This window comes from Brassica oleracea, chromosome C5, assembly GCF_000695525.1.
Source record: "Brassica oleracea var. oleracea cultivar TO1000 chromosome C5, BOL, whole genome shotgun sequence".
NCBI classification, from domain to species: Eukaryota; Viridiplantae; Streptophyta; class Magnoliopsida; order Brassicales; family Brassicaceae; genus Brassica; species Brassica oleracea.
The window spans coordinates 46,338,643-46,355,734 of NC_027752.1; the positions used below are offsets into that span (position 1 = coordinate 46,338,643).

General features: G+C 38.3%; 6 protein-coding genes and 1 pseudogene across 7 annotated transcripts; 5 read left to right on the forward strand and 2 right to left on the reverse strand.

Moving 5' to 3' along the window:
- Positions 1-524: 524 nt before the first annotated feature.
- On the forward strand, positions 525-1,927 carry LOC106293724 (probable tyrosine-protein phosphatase At1g05000). Its single transcript, XM_013729379.1, has 5 exons — positions 525-833; positions 940-1,033; positions 1,162-1,219; positions 1,317-1,360; positions 1,493-1,927. Exons 1-5 carry the CDS (start codon positions 682-684, stop codon positions 1,754-1,756), a joined length of 612 nt encoding a protein of 203 aa, XP_013584833.1. The 5' UTR covers positions 525-681; the 3' UTR covers positions 1,757-1,927.
- A 556-nt stretch (positions 1,928-2,483) lies between these two features.
- Positions 2,484-3,107, reverse strand: LOC106295744. Its single transcript, XM_013731715.1, has one exon. The coding sequence runs from the start codon at positions 3,016-3,018 to the stop codon at positions 2,701-2,703; it is 318 nt and encodes a 105-aa protein (XP_013587169.1). The 5' UTR covers positions 3,019-3,107; the 3' UTR covers positions 2,484-2,700.
- A 177-nt stretch (positions 3,108-3,284) lies between these two features.
- Positions 3,285-5,286, forward strand: LOC106295743 (isopentenyl-diphosphate Delta-isomerase II, chloroplastic-like). Its single transcript, XM_013731714.1, has 6 exons — positions 3,285-3,564; positions 4,027-4,082; positions 4,298-4,389; positions 4,494-4,596; positions 4,679-4,816; positions 4,896-5,286. The coding sequence occupies exons 1-6, from the start codon at positions 3,368-3,370 to the stop codon at positions 5,144-5,146; spliced, it is 837 nt and encodes a 278-aa protein (XP_013587168.1). The 5' UTR covers positions 3,285-3,367; the 3' UTR covers positions 5,147-5,286.
- Positions 5,287-6,634: 1,348 nt separating this feature from the next.
- LOC106294766 (probable protein phosphatase 2C 33) lies at positions 6,635-9,666 on the forward strand. Its single transcript, XM_013730414.1, has 6 exons — positions 6,635-7,399; positions 7,486-7,891; positions 7,966-8,331; positions 8,407-8,524; positions 8,604-8,827; positions 8,897-9,666. Exons 2-6 carry the CDS (start codon positions 7,637-7,639, stop codon positions 9,314-9,316), a joined length of 1,383 nt encoding a protein of 460 aa, XP_013585868.1. The 5' UTR covers positions 6,635-7,399; positions 7,486-7,636; the 3' UTR covers positions 9,317-9,666.
- Positions 9,406-12,147, reverse strand: LOC106294765 (aspartic proteinase-like protein 2). Of its 2 annotated transcripts, XM_013730413.1 has the most exons (10): positions 11,791-12,147; positions 11,454-11,580; positions 10,908-11,374; positions 10,665-10,827; positions 10,509-10,582; positions 10,325-10,412; positions 10,170-10,245; positions 10,011-10,082; positions 9,769-9,925; positions 9,406-9,688 (listed from the first exon to the last, which is right to left on the reverse strand). In XM_013730413.1, the coding sequence occupies exons 1-9, from the start codon at positions 12,039-12,041 to the stop codon at positions 9,774-9,776; spliced, it is 1,470 nt and encodes a 489-aa protein (XP_013585867.1). In that variant the 5' UTR covers positions 12,042-12,147; the 3' UTR covers positions 9,406-9,688; positions 9,769-9,773. The 2 variants fall into 2 exon arrangements, with proteins under 2 accessions (XP_013585867.1, XP_013585866.1); XM_013730412.1 differs by having other exon boundaries at positions 9,658-9,925.
- An 843-nt stretch (positions 12,148-12,990) lies between these two features.
- LOC106292669 (thioredoxin F1, chloroplastic) lies at positions 12,991-14,066 on the forward strand. Its single transcript, XM_013728306.1, has 3 exons — positions 12,991-13,425; positions 13,591-13,690; positions 13,794-14,066. The coding sequence occupies exons 1-3, from the start codon at positions 13,133-13,135 to the stop codon at positions 13,941-13,943; spliced, it is 543 nt and encodes a 180-aa protein (XP_013583760.1). The 5' UTR covers positions 12,991-13,132; the 3' UTR covers positions 13,944-14,066.
- A 745-nt stretch (positions 14,067-14,811) lies between these two features.
- On the forward strand, positions 14,812-16,502 carry LOC106293720 (annotated as a pseudogene).
- Positions 16,503-17,092: the final 590 nt, after the last annotated feature.

Consider the following 17,092-nt stretch of genomic DNA (forward strand, 5'->3'; position numbering starts at 1 on the left):
TTACCAAATCATCAATCTTAGCTATGATTGTACGACTATGATGAGCATTATTAGATTTTCCGCATGAAAAAAGAAAGAAATAGATAAAATTAAGTCTCGTAAATTATATACTTAACCGATAGAAATAATCAAATAATCCATATAGCATAAATACTTACTATACCGTCTTTTGGTTTTTCTAAGGTCTTTTTTCTTGTCAACAAATATTCATTCAATACTATCAGTCAGTCTATAAAGGAATAAAAAAAATTCAAACGAGACCACTGGAGTACGTTTTGTGTGAATCTGACCACTAGTTTCTTTCTTTAATTCGAGTTAGACCACATTTTATTCAATTTTTGTTGTTCAGTTAAAAAATGTGAGATGTAATAAAAAGCAGGAAGATGTAATAAAAGTGTCAAGATCCTAGATAATACCAAATGAATTCAAAAAAGGGGCTCCACACGCTAAATCCCTTGCAATGGGTTTAAAACTTTTAAACCCCCTTAGGAAGAAGAAATAATCGTTACCGTAAAAAACTGAGTCTTCCTTTTCACAATAGAAGCTTCACTTGATCCTGCCTATATAAACACCTTTCTTTCTTTCGCTCAAATCAATACCAACCATCACTTCTTTCTCTGTTTCTCTCTCTCTCTCTGATCTGCCTCTTTGTTCTTCATAATTCTTTACAAGTTACTCGAGATGTGTTTGATAATGGAAGCTGATGATCACGACGGTTGTGTGTTAGTCGCGCCGCAGAATTTTTCTATGGTTGAAAACGGTGTCTACCGATCTTCGTTTCCTAAGCCAGAGCATTTCGGTTTCCTCACAGCCCTTAATCTTCGTTCCATCATGTAAGACCATTTGTTTCTCTCTTCCTTCCTCTGTTTTGCTGGGTTTGTTTTCCCACTGTGTGTAATAATTCTTTTTCCTTTGGTTTCTTGTTGATTCACCGAGCAGTTATCTTTGTCCTGAACCATACCCTGAGGAGATTTTGAAGTTTTACGAGGCCAACAACATTAGGCTTTTTCAATTTGCAATCGAAAGCCAAAAGGTGCGTCTCTCAGCTCCAGTCATCAAAGCTTTCATTGGATCATTCCCTAGCCATGCTGTTGATATCTTGCTGCTCTTTTCACTGTTACGTGCTCTTGGTTTTTTAACTGGACCGTTTATGATTTGCAGGATCCTCCTACACCAATACCAGAGGATACAGTTATGGCTGCTCTCAGAGTCTTAGTTGGTAAGGAATCCAACACTCGGCACAGTCTTTTGGATGTCTACATCCTCTTCCTTACACATGAGTCTTAGAGTAAACTGTATTTTGTTTTCTCTTGTAGATGTAAGAAACCATCCGATCCTCATACACTGCAAAGCCGGAAAGGTTAATAATATAAATCAACCTTTGCTCCTCTTCATCTTCTGCTTTTAGTACTATTAGTTATTAAATGACATTCTTATACGAGACTAGTTATTTACACAACACTAAAGGCTGAACTCAATATGGTGCATGCAGCATAGGACAGGTTGTTTGGTGGGATGCTTAAGAAAAGTTCAGAACTGGTGTTGGTCATCGGTGCTAGAGGAATACCAAAAGTACGCGGGTTCGAAGTGCAGACAGAGGGACATGAAGTGTATTGAGACATTTGATACCGTGAGCTTGAGGCAGTGTCTCTTGAGCATTATGTACCGTTATCTCGGTTATGGTCCTAATAGGAAAAGGTTGCTCTATGGAGAAGAAAATGTCCAGACACCGAAACCGCAGGCTACCAATGTTTGAAAACGAGAGCAACCAAGTGAGACATGGTTCCGACATAAGTTTGAGATTCAATTTATAAGTAGTAACTAGATGATTCATTTACGGGGAGAAGTTAGTTTATACATATATATCAAGATTCGTAAACATACGTTGTAAGTTTTCCGAAAGGCTATTCTTCATTCATAGTTAGAAACTGATGCATGAGAGGTCAATTAACTCAATGGCCATCATGATTAAGTTGCTTTATATTATTTTATTTATTTATTATTACTTGTCAAGTCTTAAAGTGTGGGTTTAGTTGGCTGGTGGCCATTACCATTGTTAATTTACAATCAATTACTAAAAGATGAGAGAATAATATTAATAAATTTTGGTAAACATTATTACACCATGTGACATTTTCCAATCTATACCATGTGCGGTGCATGACAAGGTTTCTGACAATATAATACCATATAAGAGCAAAGATCTCTTAATTAAAGATGTCTTTTTAAGATAATCAATGAATCCAACCAATTTGTGTTAAGCATTCTTGAACTAAAAGAGGCCATATTCTGTTTTATTAACAAACGGCGACTTTACACCTAATTTAACACGTAAATAGAAAGAAGTTAAGTGTGAAAACACACGTAACAAACAAGCGACTTAAATCAAACGTGATGTGCACTTAATGCAATGCAAAAACATATAAACAGAGAAACTGAAGCCACAACGCTAGCCTAAACCAAATGATACTCGACACAAGTTCTTGCAAAATACAAAGAACAGTTGCAATTAACAAAGACTCAACAATCGTTCAAAGACCAGTTTATTCATATAACATCTCCCTCCTCCATTTGAAAAACAGCAGACAAGCATCATCAACATTCAACACGATGTATTCGGGGAGCAGATTAGCAAATCATTGTCTTAAACAAAACATAAAAAGATTTAGATAAAATTTCAGGAAACTGAAGCACAAAGATTTACTTCGTTAAGCTTCCTCTGATTCCAGGTTTAGGTTTGGACTCAGCCACCGGAGCTAAAACAGCATGGAGATTCACGAGCTTGGACTCTTCGTAAGGGATCTTCGGATGCTTCGAATCGTGATGGATCTGCATGGTCTTGAGATCCGGAGCCGTGATTTTGGAGTGAGGACACTCGAACTTAGCGTGACCACCTTTCTCTTTCCCGGTCCGATCGGCTATTCCCGCCTTTCCTCCGCCTCTGTTGGTCAACGCAGCATCGATCTTGGCTTGAATCTCCTTAGCTGTATGCTTCTTCGGCTTGGCCTTGCCAGTCATCTTCGGTGGTAGTGTGGTGGCGGCGACTCAGGGAGAAGCCCTAGCCGTAACCCTAGTTGTGTTCCACAGTCTAGTCTGATCAAGACAACCACTTGGGAAAATTATCAGAGGGCCAGTATAAATAGAAAATAATAATTATGGAAACATTGCAAATAAACCCCTCAAAAATAACAACTTTTTGTAAGGAAACTCTTTTTAATTAATCTTATCCACTTTTGTCGGGAGGGGTTTATTTTAGAGTGCGGAGAGGTACATGGTAAGGGTCGTGGACATAAAATAAAATAAAATAAAACAAAACGGAGAAAGCAGGGGAGGGCATCAGTTACCAACCACATGCAACAGCACATCAATGTCTGCTGCTTCTTTATTTAATCTCTCTTTGATTCGCTTCAGATCTCTCTCTTCTTCCCGGTTTCTCCGTCTTCCTCAATCACCGCTCCGATCCGTTTCCATATCACCGAGAAAGTTTCGAGCTTTCTCCGGTGCCGCAATGACGACAGATGCTGGGATGGATGCTGTTCAAAGACGCCTCATGTTCGATGACGAGTAAGTCTTTGATTCTCTCCCTACTTCGATTTCGCTTCTTGGGTTTCGTCAAAAATTGTACCTTTTGTCAAAAAGAAGAAAAATTGGATTTTTTTTTTTTTCGATTAGCCACTGTCTGTTGAGAAACATATGTCTATTGATTTTGCTGTAGTAATAAATGATTTATGGATTAAGTAGCTGTTAAGTTTCTTCATTTTATGTTCCTTTTGCTGGTCGTTGGAATCAAATGGGCAAAAAGTCAACACATTGCTGTCCTATATGAAAGCCATAGTCATTGTTGGGAGGAACATAGTCAGGTTAACCTATGTCGCTGTATATACTCTATATAGGAAGTTTGTTCCCTTTGCTTTAATAGTAGTGTTAGTGTCTTCTAAGCTTTAGTAGGTCTATTGATGTTAAGTACAAGCTTCTATACAATCTCTCCACCGTAATTAAAATTCCCGTTGTCTGTCTCGCTTGCAGATGCATTCTTGTTGACGAAACTGATCGTGTTGTGGGGCATGACAGCAAATATAATTGTAAGTGAACCTGGTTCAAGTCTCATTTAGTGTTTTCTATTTAAATTCATGTGCTTCTTTACTTTACACCTATGACTGAACTTAGCTGCATCAAATGTCATAGGTTTCTTAGTGATTGTGTCCGAACACACTATTTCTGATTGTAGCTAGTAATATTTTCAGTGCCTGTCTCTGCCAGTATTCAAGATACTGATGATATCTTATAAAATATGCAGGTCATCTGATGGAAAATATTGAAGCTAAGAATTTGCTTCACAGGGCGTTTAGTGTATTTTTATTCAACTCGAACTATGAGTTACTTCTCCAGGTATTTTGCTTATGACTGCTTTGAATTCATGATTGTGTACAGATACTTGTTACTATGCAGGTCTTAATAATCTTGGCTTATCTTCCTTCTTCTATTTTGAACAGCAAAGGTCAAAAGCAAAGGTGACCTTCCCTCTAGTGTGGACAAACACTTGTTGCAGCCATCCTCTTTACCGTGACTCAGAGCTTATCGAAGAGAATGCACTCGGTTGGTATCTACTGTCTCTGCAGAAAATTGTAGCTCAACTTGAATACTGACCTCATTTTTTTTGTGCATCATGCTTATCCAGGAGTGAGGAATGCTGCACAGAGAAAGCTTCTCGACGAGCTCGGTATTGTAGCTGAAGACGTACCAGTGGAAGAGTTCACTCCCTTGGGTCGTATGCTTTACAAGGCTCCTTCTGATGGCAAATGGGGAGAGCACGAACGTAATTACCATCTCCCTGAAGTTTCTTGTTGATCTTTGAACATTGATTATCCGTTTGATTGGCCTTCCTCTTTGTGCAGTGGACTACTTGCTCTTCATCGTGAGGGATGTGCAGGTTGAGCCAAACCCGGACGAAGTAGCGGAGATCAAGTATGTGAGCAGGGAAGGGCTGAAGGAGCTGGTGAGGAAAGCAGACGCAGGGGAGGAAGGTTTGAAGTTGTCGCCGTGGTTCAGATTGGTGGTGGACAATTTCTTGATGAAGTGGTGGGATCAAGTTGAGAAAGGAACTCTCGGTGAAGCTGTAGACATGAAGACCATCCACAAACTCTGAAATCTTCCTTTAAGCTTTTGGATAATCTTTCCCTCTCTTTTTTTTTTTTTGATATTTTGTGATGATAATAATTGGGAGATGTGAGACCTTTTAGATGTTTTCCAAGAAAAACCATTCAATAAAGTTTCATTTTCATTTAAGAGACATGAACTTTCATAGGATCACTGAGTAAGTTGTACGTACATCTGGACTCTGCTCTGGTTAGTTATTTGTCAAAAAATAGCATTCAATCTTTCTCTGCGTGAAACTATGCTTCAATAAGTTTAGGATCATCCATCTGATTCAGTAGTAATGAAACTCTCTGTAACTACTGCTCTGTTTGTAGACTTCTTCATTCACTTTGCCAGTGGATACTTTGTCATGTGAAACTAACTAAATGTGCCACAGTCACTAAACAGCATCTACTAATAGATTACTAAAAGATAAAGAGACCTTTTATTTGTATCATGGTGTGTAACGTTTATGATATAAAATGGTTCGTTATACATTTTATTGTTATAGACAGAGACTTATCTTAGACCATAACGCAGTCCTAATTACTCAGCGATTAAGCTGGTCATAGTCACTAAACAGCATCTACTAATAGATTACTAAAAGATAAGAGACTTTTTTTTTTGTAACACAGATAAGATAGATACCTTTTCAAATCCTGATTGTTAACGTAATCTATGATTTTATCCAAAAAAAAGAGATGGATTATTTGATTGAGACCGGACTAGAGCAAGCAAACAAAGGAAGAAGATAAGACTGAAGAAGTCATTTTGGATATAATGAGAGAGAGGAGAAACTAAACCCAAAGAGGTTGTCTTCTTCAGGATGATGATCTGCAGATCTGCTGCTTGCATGAGAGGAGAAGTTGATGCGTGTTGGGACTTGTGCCAGTTTGCCTCGTGGCCGACATGTGACTTTAGTTTTTGTACTCGCAATGTTTTGTAAGCATTTGACCATTAATTCTTATGGGTTCCACTGAATATAAATGTTCTGTCACCCAGGCTTCTACAAATGCACAAGGAAATCACCTTTCAACAATTGCCATTTATCATGCATGCTATTCAACCAGAAAAGACTGATCATCACATTTATTAAAATACCTTACTGTAGATTTGATACGTTTTAAATTTTTTGTTAAAATTTTATTATTTCTTGTTACGTACCCTCGATAAAACTAAATCAAATAGACATTATTAAAACGGATTTAAAAAGCGAACATGATTAAGCTGACCAAATAAGAAGTTTAGTTAAGCTAAGTACAAAAAAAAAATAAAAAAAAAATAAGAAGTTTAGTTGGATTAAAATGGGGATGACTGACCGATAGAGACACCTCTATATTTTTTGCATGGGATATTTTTTTATAAATCAGGAAATAATAAATAAAATATTGGTTGGATGTCAGGAAATTATTGTGTAAGAAACGGTCTTATCCAACCCTCCCCATGTTAATAGTGCCAGCCTGAAAAACACGCAAATATTCAAATAATAAATAAAAAGAAAACCCATCATCTCTTCTCTTGAGAAAAATAGGAAAAAAACAATGATAACATATTTAGAGAGTGCGAACGGACCAGTTTCCATTACTGTTTCTATCTCTCTATGACTCTATCTACACACTGAAAGTCTGAAGGAGAAAGAACGGGTTTGTAGTTGGTTCGTTGCGTTTCTTTCTCCTTAAAAACTCTCTCTCTCTCTCTCTCTCTCTCTTTTTATTTCTTTCCTCTCTCAGCTACTCTGTTTCTATTTTACGCGCCATAACAGAATCTTCCTCTGCTTTGTTTTCTTCGTCTTTCTCCTGGATTGAATGTGATTCTGAGATCCTCCTCCTACCTTTTTGATTGATCTCTTTTGAGATAGAGATATAGAAAAGAGTTTTGATGATTCTCGTGTTTGTAGTCTCTTTCCCAATCACTGTGTGATGGTCTCTGATGTATTAAAATAAACAAAAGACCTCTCTTTCTTCTTTTTTTTTTTTTTTTTTTGGTTTTGTTTTGTGTGGTGCCAATAGAAAAACATCTACGTAGATCTCTTCCTTTTTCTTCTTTTAAACTTTCTGGGATTAAATTTACTGTACAATTATTTTATCACAAAAACCGTTTCTTTACTCAAAAACGATTAGACCAACAAGTGGGTTTGAAAGGCTTGATTCTTTTGTCAATTTGTCAATTCAATCTTGGCGATGTGGGTTTAAGATTCACTGCTGTGGAATAATATTCGCCATTAGTGTTCTTTCATAAAGTAGCTGGAACTAAAAAAATAGAGGTATATATATATGTGTTTCTTCTTCCTGTCTGAATCATTTCCTCTTTGATCTAAAAAAGGAAATTAATTTTTTTATTTATTTACAGATATCTCTTTCCTTACCTGAATCCCATCATTGCTCTCTGTGGTGATAATCTGGATCTAAAGCCTCAATCTTTCTCGCTGGAGGACCACCGTGGGTGTGATTGTACAGCAGTTGGTCTGGAGTGCCTTGTTAATATAATCAGGGCCCTTAGAATGGGGTCCTGTCTATCTGCTGAGAGCAGGAGTCCCACACCTGGCTCTCCTTGCTCTCCTGGCTTTGGTGTGAAGAAGAGAAAAAACTCTAAGAAGAGACTCGGTTCCAGAAACTCCTCCTTTGATTCAAGAAGAGATGATCCGTTGCATAGAGTCCCGGGCCGGATGTACTTGAATGGAGCAAGTGAGGCTGCTTGTATCTTCACTCAACAAGGCAAGAAAGGGCCTAATCAAGATGCCATGGTTGTTTGGGAGGTTAGTTTAGAAAAAAACAATTAATTTCTTCTCTTTGTTTATGGTTTTCTTATAGGTTTTATTTGTGTGTGCAGAGTTTTGGTTCAATGACAGATACAGTCTTCTGTGGAGTGTTTGATGGGCATGGTCCTTATGGTCATATGGTTGCAAAGAGAGTCAGAGACAATCTTCCTCTCAAATTAAGTGCTTATTGGGAAGCTAAAGTACCTATTAATAGTGCAAGCACCATCAACAACTCTGAAGATGCTTCTTTTGTATCTGCTGAGGAAGAACCTAGTCCATCTGTTGATATTGAGAAGGAAGAGTCCCAATCTGAATTGTTTCAAACTCTGAAAGATGCCTTTCTTAAGGCTTTCAAAGTTATGGACAGAGAGCTTAAATTCCATAAAAGTGTTGACTGTTTCTGCAGTGGGACAACGGCTGTGACTTTGATCAAACAGGTATTGTCATGTCTTTATTAGCGTAGTTCAGTGTAACTGGTTGTTTAATTATATAAATCCTCTGCAATATCTTAGGGTGAGTATCTCGTTGTTGGAAACGTTGGGGACTCAAGAGCTGTGATGGGGACAAGAAACGGTGAAAATGCTCTTGTTGCTGTTCAACTAACTGTTGATCTCAAACCAAATCTCCCAGGTTGAATAACTATTCCTTGTTATGATGGATCCCTTTTATTCAAGTTGTTGTGTTAATTGTCCTCCATTGATTTTTGCAGCTGAGGAAGAGAGGATAAAGAAGTGTAGAGGACGTGTGTTTGCTCTTAGAGATGAGCCTGAGGTTTGTAGAGTCTGGCTGCCAAACTGTGACTCGCCTGGACTTGCAATGGCACGTGCTTTCGGAGACTTTTGTCTTAAAGATTTTGGTCTAATCTCTGTCCCTGATGTATCGTTCCGTCGATTAACCGAACAAGATGAGTTTATAGTGTTGGCTTCAGATGGGGTAGGTAACCTCTCAGACATACAAACATATCTTGTCTCACATTTGTCTAATGGTATGTTTGTGTGATAGATTTGGGATGTGCTCTCAAACGAAGAGGTAGTGGCGATTGTGGCTTCAGCACCATCACGTTCCTCTGCAGCAAGAGCTTTAGTGGAGTCTGCGGTTAGAGCTTGGAGATACAAATACCCTACCTCCAAAGTCGACGACTGTGCTGCGGTTTGCTTGTATCTACACTCCAATGACACAAACCTCATATCGTCAGCTTCTTCCATCTCCAAACTGGAAGATGATGATGATGCATCAGAACCAAGCGGTCTAGGCCGTTCAAGTACTGTCAGGACAGGGAAAGAGATTGCTCTTGACGAAAGTGAAGCTGAAAAGCTGATTAAGGAAGAGGATATAGAGCCTGGAACAGAGTACTCTGCACTAGAAGGTGTTGCAAGAGTTAATACACTTTTAAACTTACCAAGATTTGTGCCTGGAAAATAAAAGAGAAATAAGAGTTCGAAAACTGAAGAAGTTGAGTGGTGACAACAACACATTTAATCAAATAAATCACTCTCAGGACTCAGGAGAGGTACTGTGTCTTTTCTTTCCCACCTTTCTACATTCTCTTATTCTTTGAGTCGACATTCATTGGTTTGGAACATAAACTCTTGTCAGTTTTGTTTTTCTATTTATGTCTTTCTTTCTGTTTTGGTATTGTCAGTAAAGAAAGTGAAAACACAATCACATGTATGTAATAACGGCTTTGTGTCTGTGATACCATGAACCCCCCCCTCCCCCGGGACTTAATTTTGTCTGTCTGTTGGGGGAATATTTCCTGTTGATTGCTTCAATCTCTTTCTCTTTCAAACTCAACTGTTTCAACAAATGGGAATCAGATCCTTTTACTGATGATAATAACAACACAAACACAAGGAACAAACTTGTCTTCTTACCAAGGCTATAAAGCAATGTTAGAGAGGAAAAGAACCAAGAGAGAAACAATTGTAAGAAATTTGGAAACAGCTAAAGAAGAAGACCATGAGAGATTGTGTGCACCAACTGTGTAGACTGCTCCACTTTGTTCATCCTTCACTTGTATTCCTCCTGAGCCTGTGTGATTGATTCATCCGTCACATTCAAACGCTTAAATAGAATTTTAACAAAAAAGTTAAGTAGGATCAGTGATGATGCTTACAGTTGTGATTGGTCCATCCAATAACTTGGTTTTCGATATCATAGACAACTAACTTGTTAGAAAGCGCCATATCTGCACAGCCAAATCGAGTCAAGACTTCAATTATTTGGTGATTAGATTGTGAAATACATTTTTTTTTGGAAGAGAGAGAGATGTTACCTCCAAGAATTGACAATTCTCCTCCATCTTTAGTCTGCAATCCACCGGTTTGCCAGCCTAAACACCATGTGTCTCCCTAAACAAGAGTCGGAGTTTATGTCAGAACAGGAACAACAAACAAGATCAAAGAGTCAGAACAAGAACTAAAACTTTACTTGAATTTGGAAGAGATAATCCCGAGGAGTCACTGTCAAGGAAGCCGACTTGTCGAACTGAAATGTCACAGGTGGGAACCGATCTAAACTGTAATATATCGGTCACCACATCAGATGCAGCATAAGACAGAAGAGCAATATCATTTTCAAACAACTCAACAAAGCAATGTGTTTAGATTCTTACTTGTCGGTATAACGGAAACAAGTAAAAGCATCTTGAACCTTATGCAAGTTGAGCTCTGGATGTGAAGCCAAGATCTGCCAAAAACAACAAACAAAGTGTTTAAGAACCTTTTATAGTAAAAGAAACATATTTTATGAAGAAAACAATTGTATTAACCTCATTGATTAACGGATTATAAACAGCCGTGGGAAGATAGACCAAAGTAGTACCACTGTCAACAATGACTCCTTTGTCATCTCCTGAATCAAAGGCTCCGGAAGAAAGTTGCAAAACTGAGTTACCAACTTCTATTGAATTGAGGTTAACACTATAATGAGCTCTGTAGAAAGGGTAGTCAAAAACAGTGTAAGTAACTCAAAACAAGAAGAGGTTTAAGGAAAAAGGCATTCATTGGCTTACGATTTAGAGAGCATAGGAGTAGTCTTCACTTTCGGTGAGACAACTTCTCCAATGGCGAAGATACCACCTCCGTTTTTATTATCCAAGCAATGTGCAAAAGTCCTTTTCACCTTCCCTTGTGAAGCTAACTGAGATATAAACGAAGAATTGGACTGTCCAAATCCCATTATCCCATCAACTGCAGAGACTGATTCACCGAGCTGACCAGACTGTTTAGACCCGCACCCGAAGATGATGGTGCCGTTGGTAGAACCGGTCTGACGGTTACCAGTGACTAAATCCAAATGCACAACATCTCTCACTAAGTGACCACTAGTGGAGCTTTGATCTCCGTATTGGATGATGTATTTGCAAGTGGAGCCTGACTGGCACTGAGATATTTGGTTAACGTAAGAGCAGAAGCTGTCGTCACAAGAAACAGACTTTGCGGTGGAGGAAGCATCTGAATCATAAGGCTTTAGATCTACCTGAAAAAGATAAATGAAACCATTAAAAACATTATATAAGCAACTTAATGTTATGTGCTTTTGTGGGAGATGGTCTTACCAAATCACTTTTCCTAGGACAACTGATGCATCCAGCACAGTTCACCCATAAGATATCACTTCCTGTATCGACCTGGACATGGTAGTCTCTTGATGGAGTTCCTAGTCCAATTTTAGCAAAGTATAGACTGTAATAACAAGAACAAGAGTCAACAAATGAGAGACAATGACCAAACAAACCGTGATGAGAATCTCTCAAAAGATCAAAAAGCTTAAAAAAAGGGTATCTTTCAGATTCCACATTTGTAGGCATAAAAATTTAACCTTTCTATTTAAATTCCCAAACTTTATTTCATAAGGAAACAAAAAAAATGTTAAAGATTAGAGCTTTTGAGTACCCCGTGGACTCAGGCTGGCTATCGCCGCCGAGAGGGAGATCGATGGCGGAGAGGAGTCTGGAGTGACGGTGAGCATCGTGAGCTTTGAGGGCTCCGAGATCCTTTTCTATTTTCCCGGCGAACTTGCTTCGAACTTTGAATGCCAAGTTCTCCGTCGCCGCCGCTGATAACCGCGGCGAAATCAGCAGCGTCGCGAGTGCTGCCGAGAGGAAAATCGCCGACAAAGACCAATGTCTCCGCGTGAGATCCATTCTCCGTCAAAGACTAATATTCCAAACTTATTAATTTAGAAACAAAAAAAGGAAAAAGGTAAAGAGAGAAAAAAGTGTTAGCTTTGGCGGTGGCGTGAGGTTTAGGACAAAGATGTAGAAGAAGCAAAGAAACTTTGTAATAAAAATATAGTTTATAAAATTATTATTACAAAATCCCGAATCACCTTTGAATCTATCTGACTATAAAATTATACTTTGTTTGACCAAAAAAATAAAATTATACTTTCTTTTACTTTTTTTTCTTTCTAAAATTAGGAATTAAAACTTTCAGATATTTTTTGACCAAAAAATAAAAAAATAAAAAAAAATTCAGATATTTGTGAATCTGAACAAACCGTTTTTAGTTTCAGTTTGGCGGCAGTTATTTCACCTTCTCTGTCCTTGAGAGTCAAAAAGTTTATTTATTTTTTGGTGTCTATTAAATTCCCTGTTTTACCAATTTTATCTACTTGTTTGTATTCAAAAGTTACATTTGTAATTGTTCTTCCTTATATAATTGAATTTTGTTATGCTAAAAGAATAAAAATATGTCTTTATTTTGAATTTCTAGAACTGTTTGATAATTGCTATCTCAAGTTGTTGGTATTTATATTTTAGTTTGAATTGGAAGTAGTTCAATTTATATGCTAAGCAATATAATAATTCATCCATTTATGGAAAAGGTTATTTAGAAGATAAGATCATCAATATTTTCTTCTTCAATTAAATATTATCTTTAGTTTAAAAAAAAAATTAAGATAAAAACTTCAATATTTTCTTCATCAATTAAATATTTGGAGGGACCTAATCGTCATTTACAAGTAAAATGTAAATATCATTATCAATCGTAATTCCCTCGGAGAATTCTACACCTCCCGTTCATCTATCACGATGTGACATAAATACCCCCGAATATCCTCGTTCATCCGCAGAAACTTGAGGCTACAATCGTCTTTTATCCTCTACAGTCCAATACTCCGTTGAGACCGCACACACACAAGCCAAGCTCATCAACCTTTTTCGAACACCAACTGCATCCTCTTCGTCTTCATCTCCTTCAATCTTCGTGAGCTCAAAAGCTGCCCCACGCAATGCCTCTCTCTCTCCGTCTCGCTCCATATCCTACGGCTTTAGCTTCAACCACCGGTGGATATGGTCCCGTGAAGAAGCAGTGCCGCATCCCTTACTCCGGCGTCGCCACCACGAGGATTGGTTTCTTCTCACTGGATTATGGAAAAAGGGTAGAATCCTCTGTGGTGAGGTGTAGCTTAGAGACAGTGAATGTAAATGTTGGTCAAGTGAAGGAAGTGGATAAGGACACCTTCTGGCCCATCGTTAAAGCCGCTGGTGAAAAGATTATTGTACTTGACATGTACACTCAATGGTATGGCAACGTTATCCACTTTTAGATTAGCCAGTAACCATACTTTAGATTTTTGATTAGAGCATCCATCTAGGAACAAAAATATAATAAAATGATGATGATGATATTTCTTTTGTCACATATTTGAAATCAATGATGTTCCATGTAATATATATTCTAATGCAGGTGTGGACCATGTAAAGTGATTGCACCTAAGTACAAAGCTTTATCAGAGAAGTACGAGGATGTTGTGTTTCTTAAGCTTGACTGCAACCCTGAAAACAGGGTTTGTTTTTTTAATCTTATTTCTCCACACCAAATGTCTTGCTCTTGTTTTTTTTTTGCTTTGCTATAATAACGTTGGAACTCTTTTCTTTTGTTTGGTGCAGCCATTAGTAAAGGAGTTAGGATTAAGAGTGGTTCCAACTTTCAAAATCTTTAAGGATAATAAAGTCGTCAAGGAAGTTACCGGTGCCAAATATGATAATCTGGTCGAAGCAATTGAAACAGCCAGGTCTACTGGTGGTTCTTCGGGATGAACCCAGTCCCCCATGTAAAGACGTTACCCTGCTTGGGTTGTGAAATGTAGTAAACTATGCTTCTCTTATTTTATTGGAAATGAAAAGATTTTTATGTATTAAAATGGTAGTAAAAAAATTAAATTGTTGTGTTATGAACCGTTTCACCATGATCTGCATCCAACATCCCTTATACTGGACCTTGAAATGTCATATTTTCTTGAAAGGTAAACACACAGGTGTGATATGATCATTTTCTATCGTTATGCCAAGGCGTTGGACTTGTGGTCAGAATGATATATCCAACAAGCGCTCAAGAAACAACGTTTTAAGGAGACGTGGATGTCAAGCGAAGGCTCTAACCAAACCGCTACAGCCAACAGAACAGTGGAAAGAAACTCGATTTGACGTCAAGACATTCTTGTAAAATTATCTATTGTTTTTATGAATTAATCAGTTGTACCATCTATTGCATTTACAAAAGTGGAAAAAAACTTGATTCAATTGTGACAAGTCGTGATCATCACTTAAATAACTGAGGATAATCAAGGAAACGGCCATGTTGCCTCTGTCTGGCAAGTTTATGGAAAGCCATAATGATTAATTGATTATATTTTAGTACTATTAGTCAGCGTGTCATTATTATCACAGCTGTTTACATTTACTTGGACTTCAATAATTTGTATGCATCGTCAAACCTACCCATATTAAAATTGTATACATCCATTTAATAATCGTGCTAATATATTGCATTGATTTATTTTTTTTAGATTAAAGATAACATCTAATTAGTTTGTTGATGAGTTGCTGGCAGTCTCGGCAGGCCAATCACCATTGATGATAATATAAAAAAATCATCGTACAGCTAAGAGTGTGAACTCCATTGAAATGTAGTCTATAAGCTCAAGAGGAGCCATCGCAAGACAAAACTTGAAACTTCACTTCTGTTTATTTTTTTCTTCCTTTTACCATGCCTAAGTCTAAGCACATGCTGCCGTTTCATGATCATCCATTGTATATATTCGACGACGACCAATCTTGGTTATGCTATATTTGCTCAACAAACGAAAAGCGTGGGCTGGTCTATATCTGCATGGAGTGCGAACTCGTGACGCACAAGGAGTGCGTCGAGCCTTTCCTCAACAACCCGTTTCAATGCAATCACTTTCTCAAGTTCTTCACAGGTTCACCATTCAAATCTGAAAATCAGCATTGCCATTTTTGTCGTAAGAATCTTTCGTCTTTGTATGCTCGTTGCACTATATGCAACACAAGCATGGATGTTGACTGTTTGAAAAATCCACCGCCGCTCACTATTTTTCAACCGAAGCACCACGAGCATAGTCTCACACTCTTGTCAAGACTAGTCACATTTACTTGTAACGCTTGTGGTCTGGAAGGCGACCGTAATCCTTACGTGTGTCTTGCGTGCAATATGATGCTACATAAAGATTGCATTGATCTACCGAGAGTCATTAGCATCAATCGTCATGATCATCGCATCTCTCATACTTTTCATCTTGGTCAAGGGGAAAGAGACTGGGAGTGTGGAGTTTGTAGGAAGACAATTGATTGGGTCTACGGAGCTTACAAATGCTCTCGTTGTCCTCACTACGCAGTTCATTCAAAATGTGCTACGAGAAATGAAGTGTGGGATGGGATAGAGCTTGAAGATGTTCCGGACGAAGAGGAAGAAATCGAAGATCCATACAAGGTAGTTAATGAAAAAGATATCATTCACTTTAGTCATGAGAATCATATTCTAAGATTGGATGAGAGTTGTGTTACGGATAAGCGTTGTGAGGGTTGTGTTCTACCCTTCAACGGAGATCCATGCTACAGATGTGTGGAATGTGATTTCATCCTACACAAAACTTGTGCTAGTCTCCCTCGGAAGAAACGACATTTATTGCACAACCATAAGCTTACGCTGCTGGTTGACGAGGTTACTTTCCAGTGTAGAGCTTGCAAAATCAATTCCAATGGTTTTAGGTACGTACAAGTGTGAAGAAGGCTGCAAAGATAAGTTTGTTTATGATGTTCGGTGTAGCTCGGTATCAGAACCGTTTTGCCATGATCTGCACCCACATCCCTTGTACTGGACCTTGGAAGGTTCCAAAGAGTGTCATGCTTGCGACACAGAAACAAAGAATCCTCTATGTTGTACGGTTTGTGATGATTACGCTTTATGCATGAGGTGCACTACTTTGCCAAGGAAGGTGAAACACAGGTGTGATGATCATCTTTTGTCGCTGAGCCAAGGTGTTGGAAACGCGAGCGGTGACTTGTGGTGTGATGTTTGCGAGTGCAAGGTGATAGCGAGTGAGTGTTACTATACTTGCCAAGAGTGTGGAGTCAGTCTCGATATTGATTGTGTGCTTGGAGACTTTTATTATCTCAAGGTAGGACTCATCGGCCCCGGTCTTGAAGTACTTGCCAACAATGGTGTTACTCGACCATTGTGCAGCGGTTGTGAAGTTCGATGCAAGTTCCCATTCCTCGCGAGGGATACTACTACCCAAGAACCTGTTTGTTACTTTTGTAATATAAACTGTTTACACTACCATTAAGTTATATCATAATATGCCAATCTTCTATTACTATACTCCCTGAATGTAAAAGAAATAAATCTCATAAACTTTATTTCCAACTCAAACAAAGTTTTCAGTTTAGACAAACATCAAAGACACAAAACCTCAACATGAAAGACTGCAGTAACATAATGACATGAGCCACAAGTTTTACACATATTACATAGCAGACAAGTTGATTCCTCGTGAAAGGGAAGGTTTACATAACTAGAACGAAACCTGAACGCCCAACAAAACCATTAGCTGTGACACATACTCTGGGTGTCCTGGCCATGCTGCGCCAGTTACCAGATTCCCGTCCGTGAAGCATCGGTGGATTGGATCTGGTTCTAACCAAGTTCCTCCTCCAAGCACCACATTCAGTTTCACTGCTGGATAAGCAGTGCATTTCCTTCCCTGCATCAGTGAACATGAAATCAGATATAGCATCAGTGAACAGTGAACTCAAATCCAAAATCACATCATCTCAACTAACCGGTTCTCAGCCAAGCAACCTCAATGAGCTAAACACTAACGCACTAATTGATGTTGATCTTCCAATTGGTAGCCAACAATTAATAAATATCTCATAAATGCACT

Coding starts and splice junctions, on each gene's coding strand:
- LOC106295744 (XM_013731715.1), bottom strand. CDS start 3,018: ATGACTGGCAAGGCCAAGCCGAAGAAGCATACAGCTAAGGAGATTCAA.
- LOC106294765 (XM_013730413.1), bottom strand. CDS start 12,041: ATGGATCTCACGCGGAGACATTGGTCTTTGTCGGCGATTTTCCTCTCG. Junction 11,581..11,790: donor AGCCAGCCTGAGTCCACGGG/GTACTCAAAAGC, acceptor TTGTTATTACAG/TCTATACTTTGCTAAAATTG. Junction 10,828..10,907: donor ACTCCTATGCTCTCTAAATC/GTAAGCCAATGA, acceptor CCCTTTCTACAG/AGCTCATTATAGTGTTAACC.
- LOC106295743 (XM_013731714.1), top strand. CDS start 3,368: ATGTCTGCTGCTTCTTTATTTAATCTCTCTTTGATTCGCTTCAGATCT. Junction 3,565..4,026: donor CGCCTCATGTTCGATGACGA/GTAAGTCTTTGA, acceptor TCTCGCTTGCAG/ATGCATTCTTGTTGACGAAA. Junction 4,817..4,895: donor CAAATGGGGAGAGCACGAAC/GTAATTACCATC, acceptor CTCTTTGTGCAG/TGGACTACTTGCTCTTCATC.
- LOC106294766 (XM_013730414.1), top strand. CDS start 7,637: ATGGGGTCCTGTCTATCTGCTGAGAGCAGGAGTCCCACACCTGGCTCT. Junction 8,525..8,603: donor TCTCAAACCAAATCTCCCAG/GTTGAATAACTA, acceptor TGATTTTTGCAG/CTGAGGAAGAGAGGATAAAG. Junction 8,828..8,896: donor TAGTGTTGGCTTCAGATGGG/GTAGGTAACCTC, acceptor TTTGTGTGATAG/ATTTGGGATGTGCTCTCAAA.
- LOC106293724 (XM_013729379.1), top strand. CDS start 682: ATGTGTTTGATAATGGAAGCTGATGATCACGACGGTTGTGTGTTAGTC. Junction 834..939: donor CTTAATCTTCGTTCCATCAT/GTAAGACCATTT, acceptor TTCACCGAGCAG/TTATCTTTGTCCTGAACCAT. Junction 1,220..1,316: donor TGCTCTCAGAGTCTTAGTTG/GTAAGGAATCCA, acceptor TTTCTCTTGTAG/ATGTAAGAAACCATCCGATC.
- LOC106292669 (XM_013728306.1), top strand. CDS start 13,133: ATGCCTCTCTCTCTCCGTCTCGCTCCATATCCTACGGCTTTAGCTTCA. Junction 13,426..13,590: donor CTTGACATGTACACTCAATG/GTATGGCAACGT, acceptor ATTCTAATGCAG/GTGTGGACCATGTAAAGTGA. Junction 13,691..13,793: donor ACTGCAACCCTGAAAACAGG/GTTTGTTTTTTT, acceptor TGTTTGGTGCAG/CCATTAGTAAAGGAGTTAGG.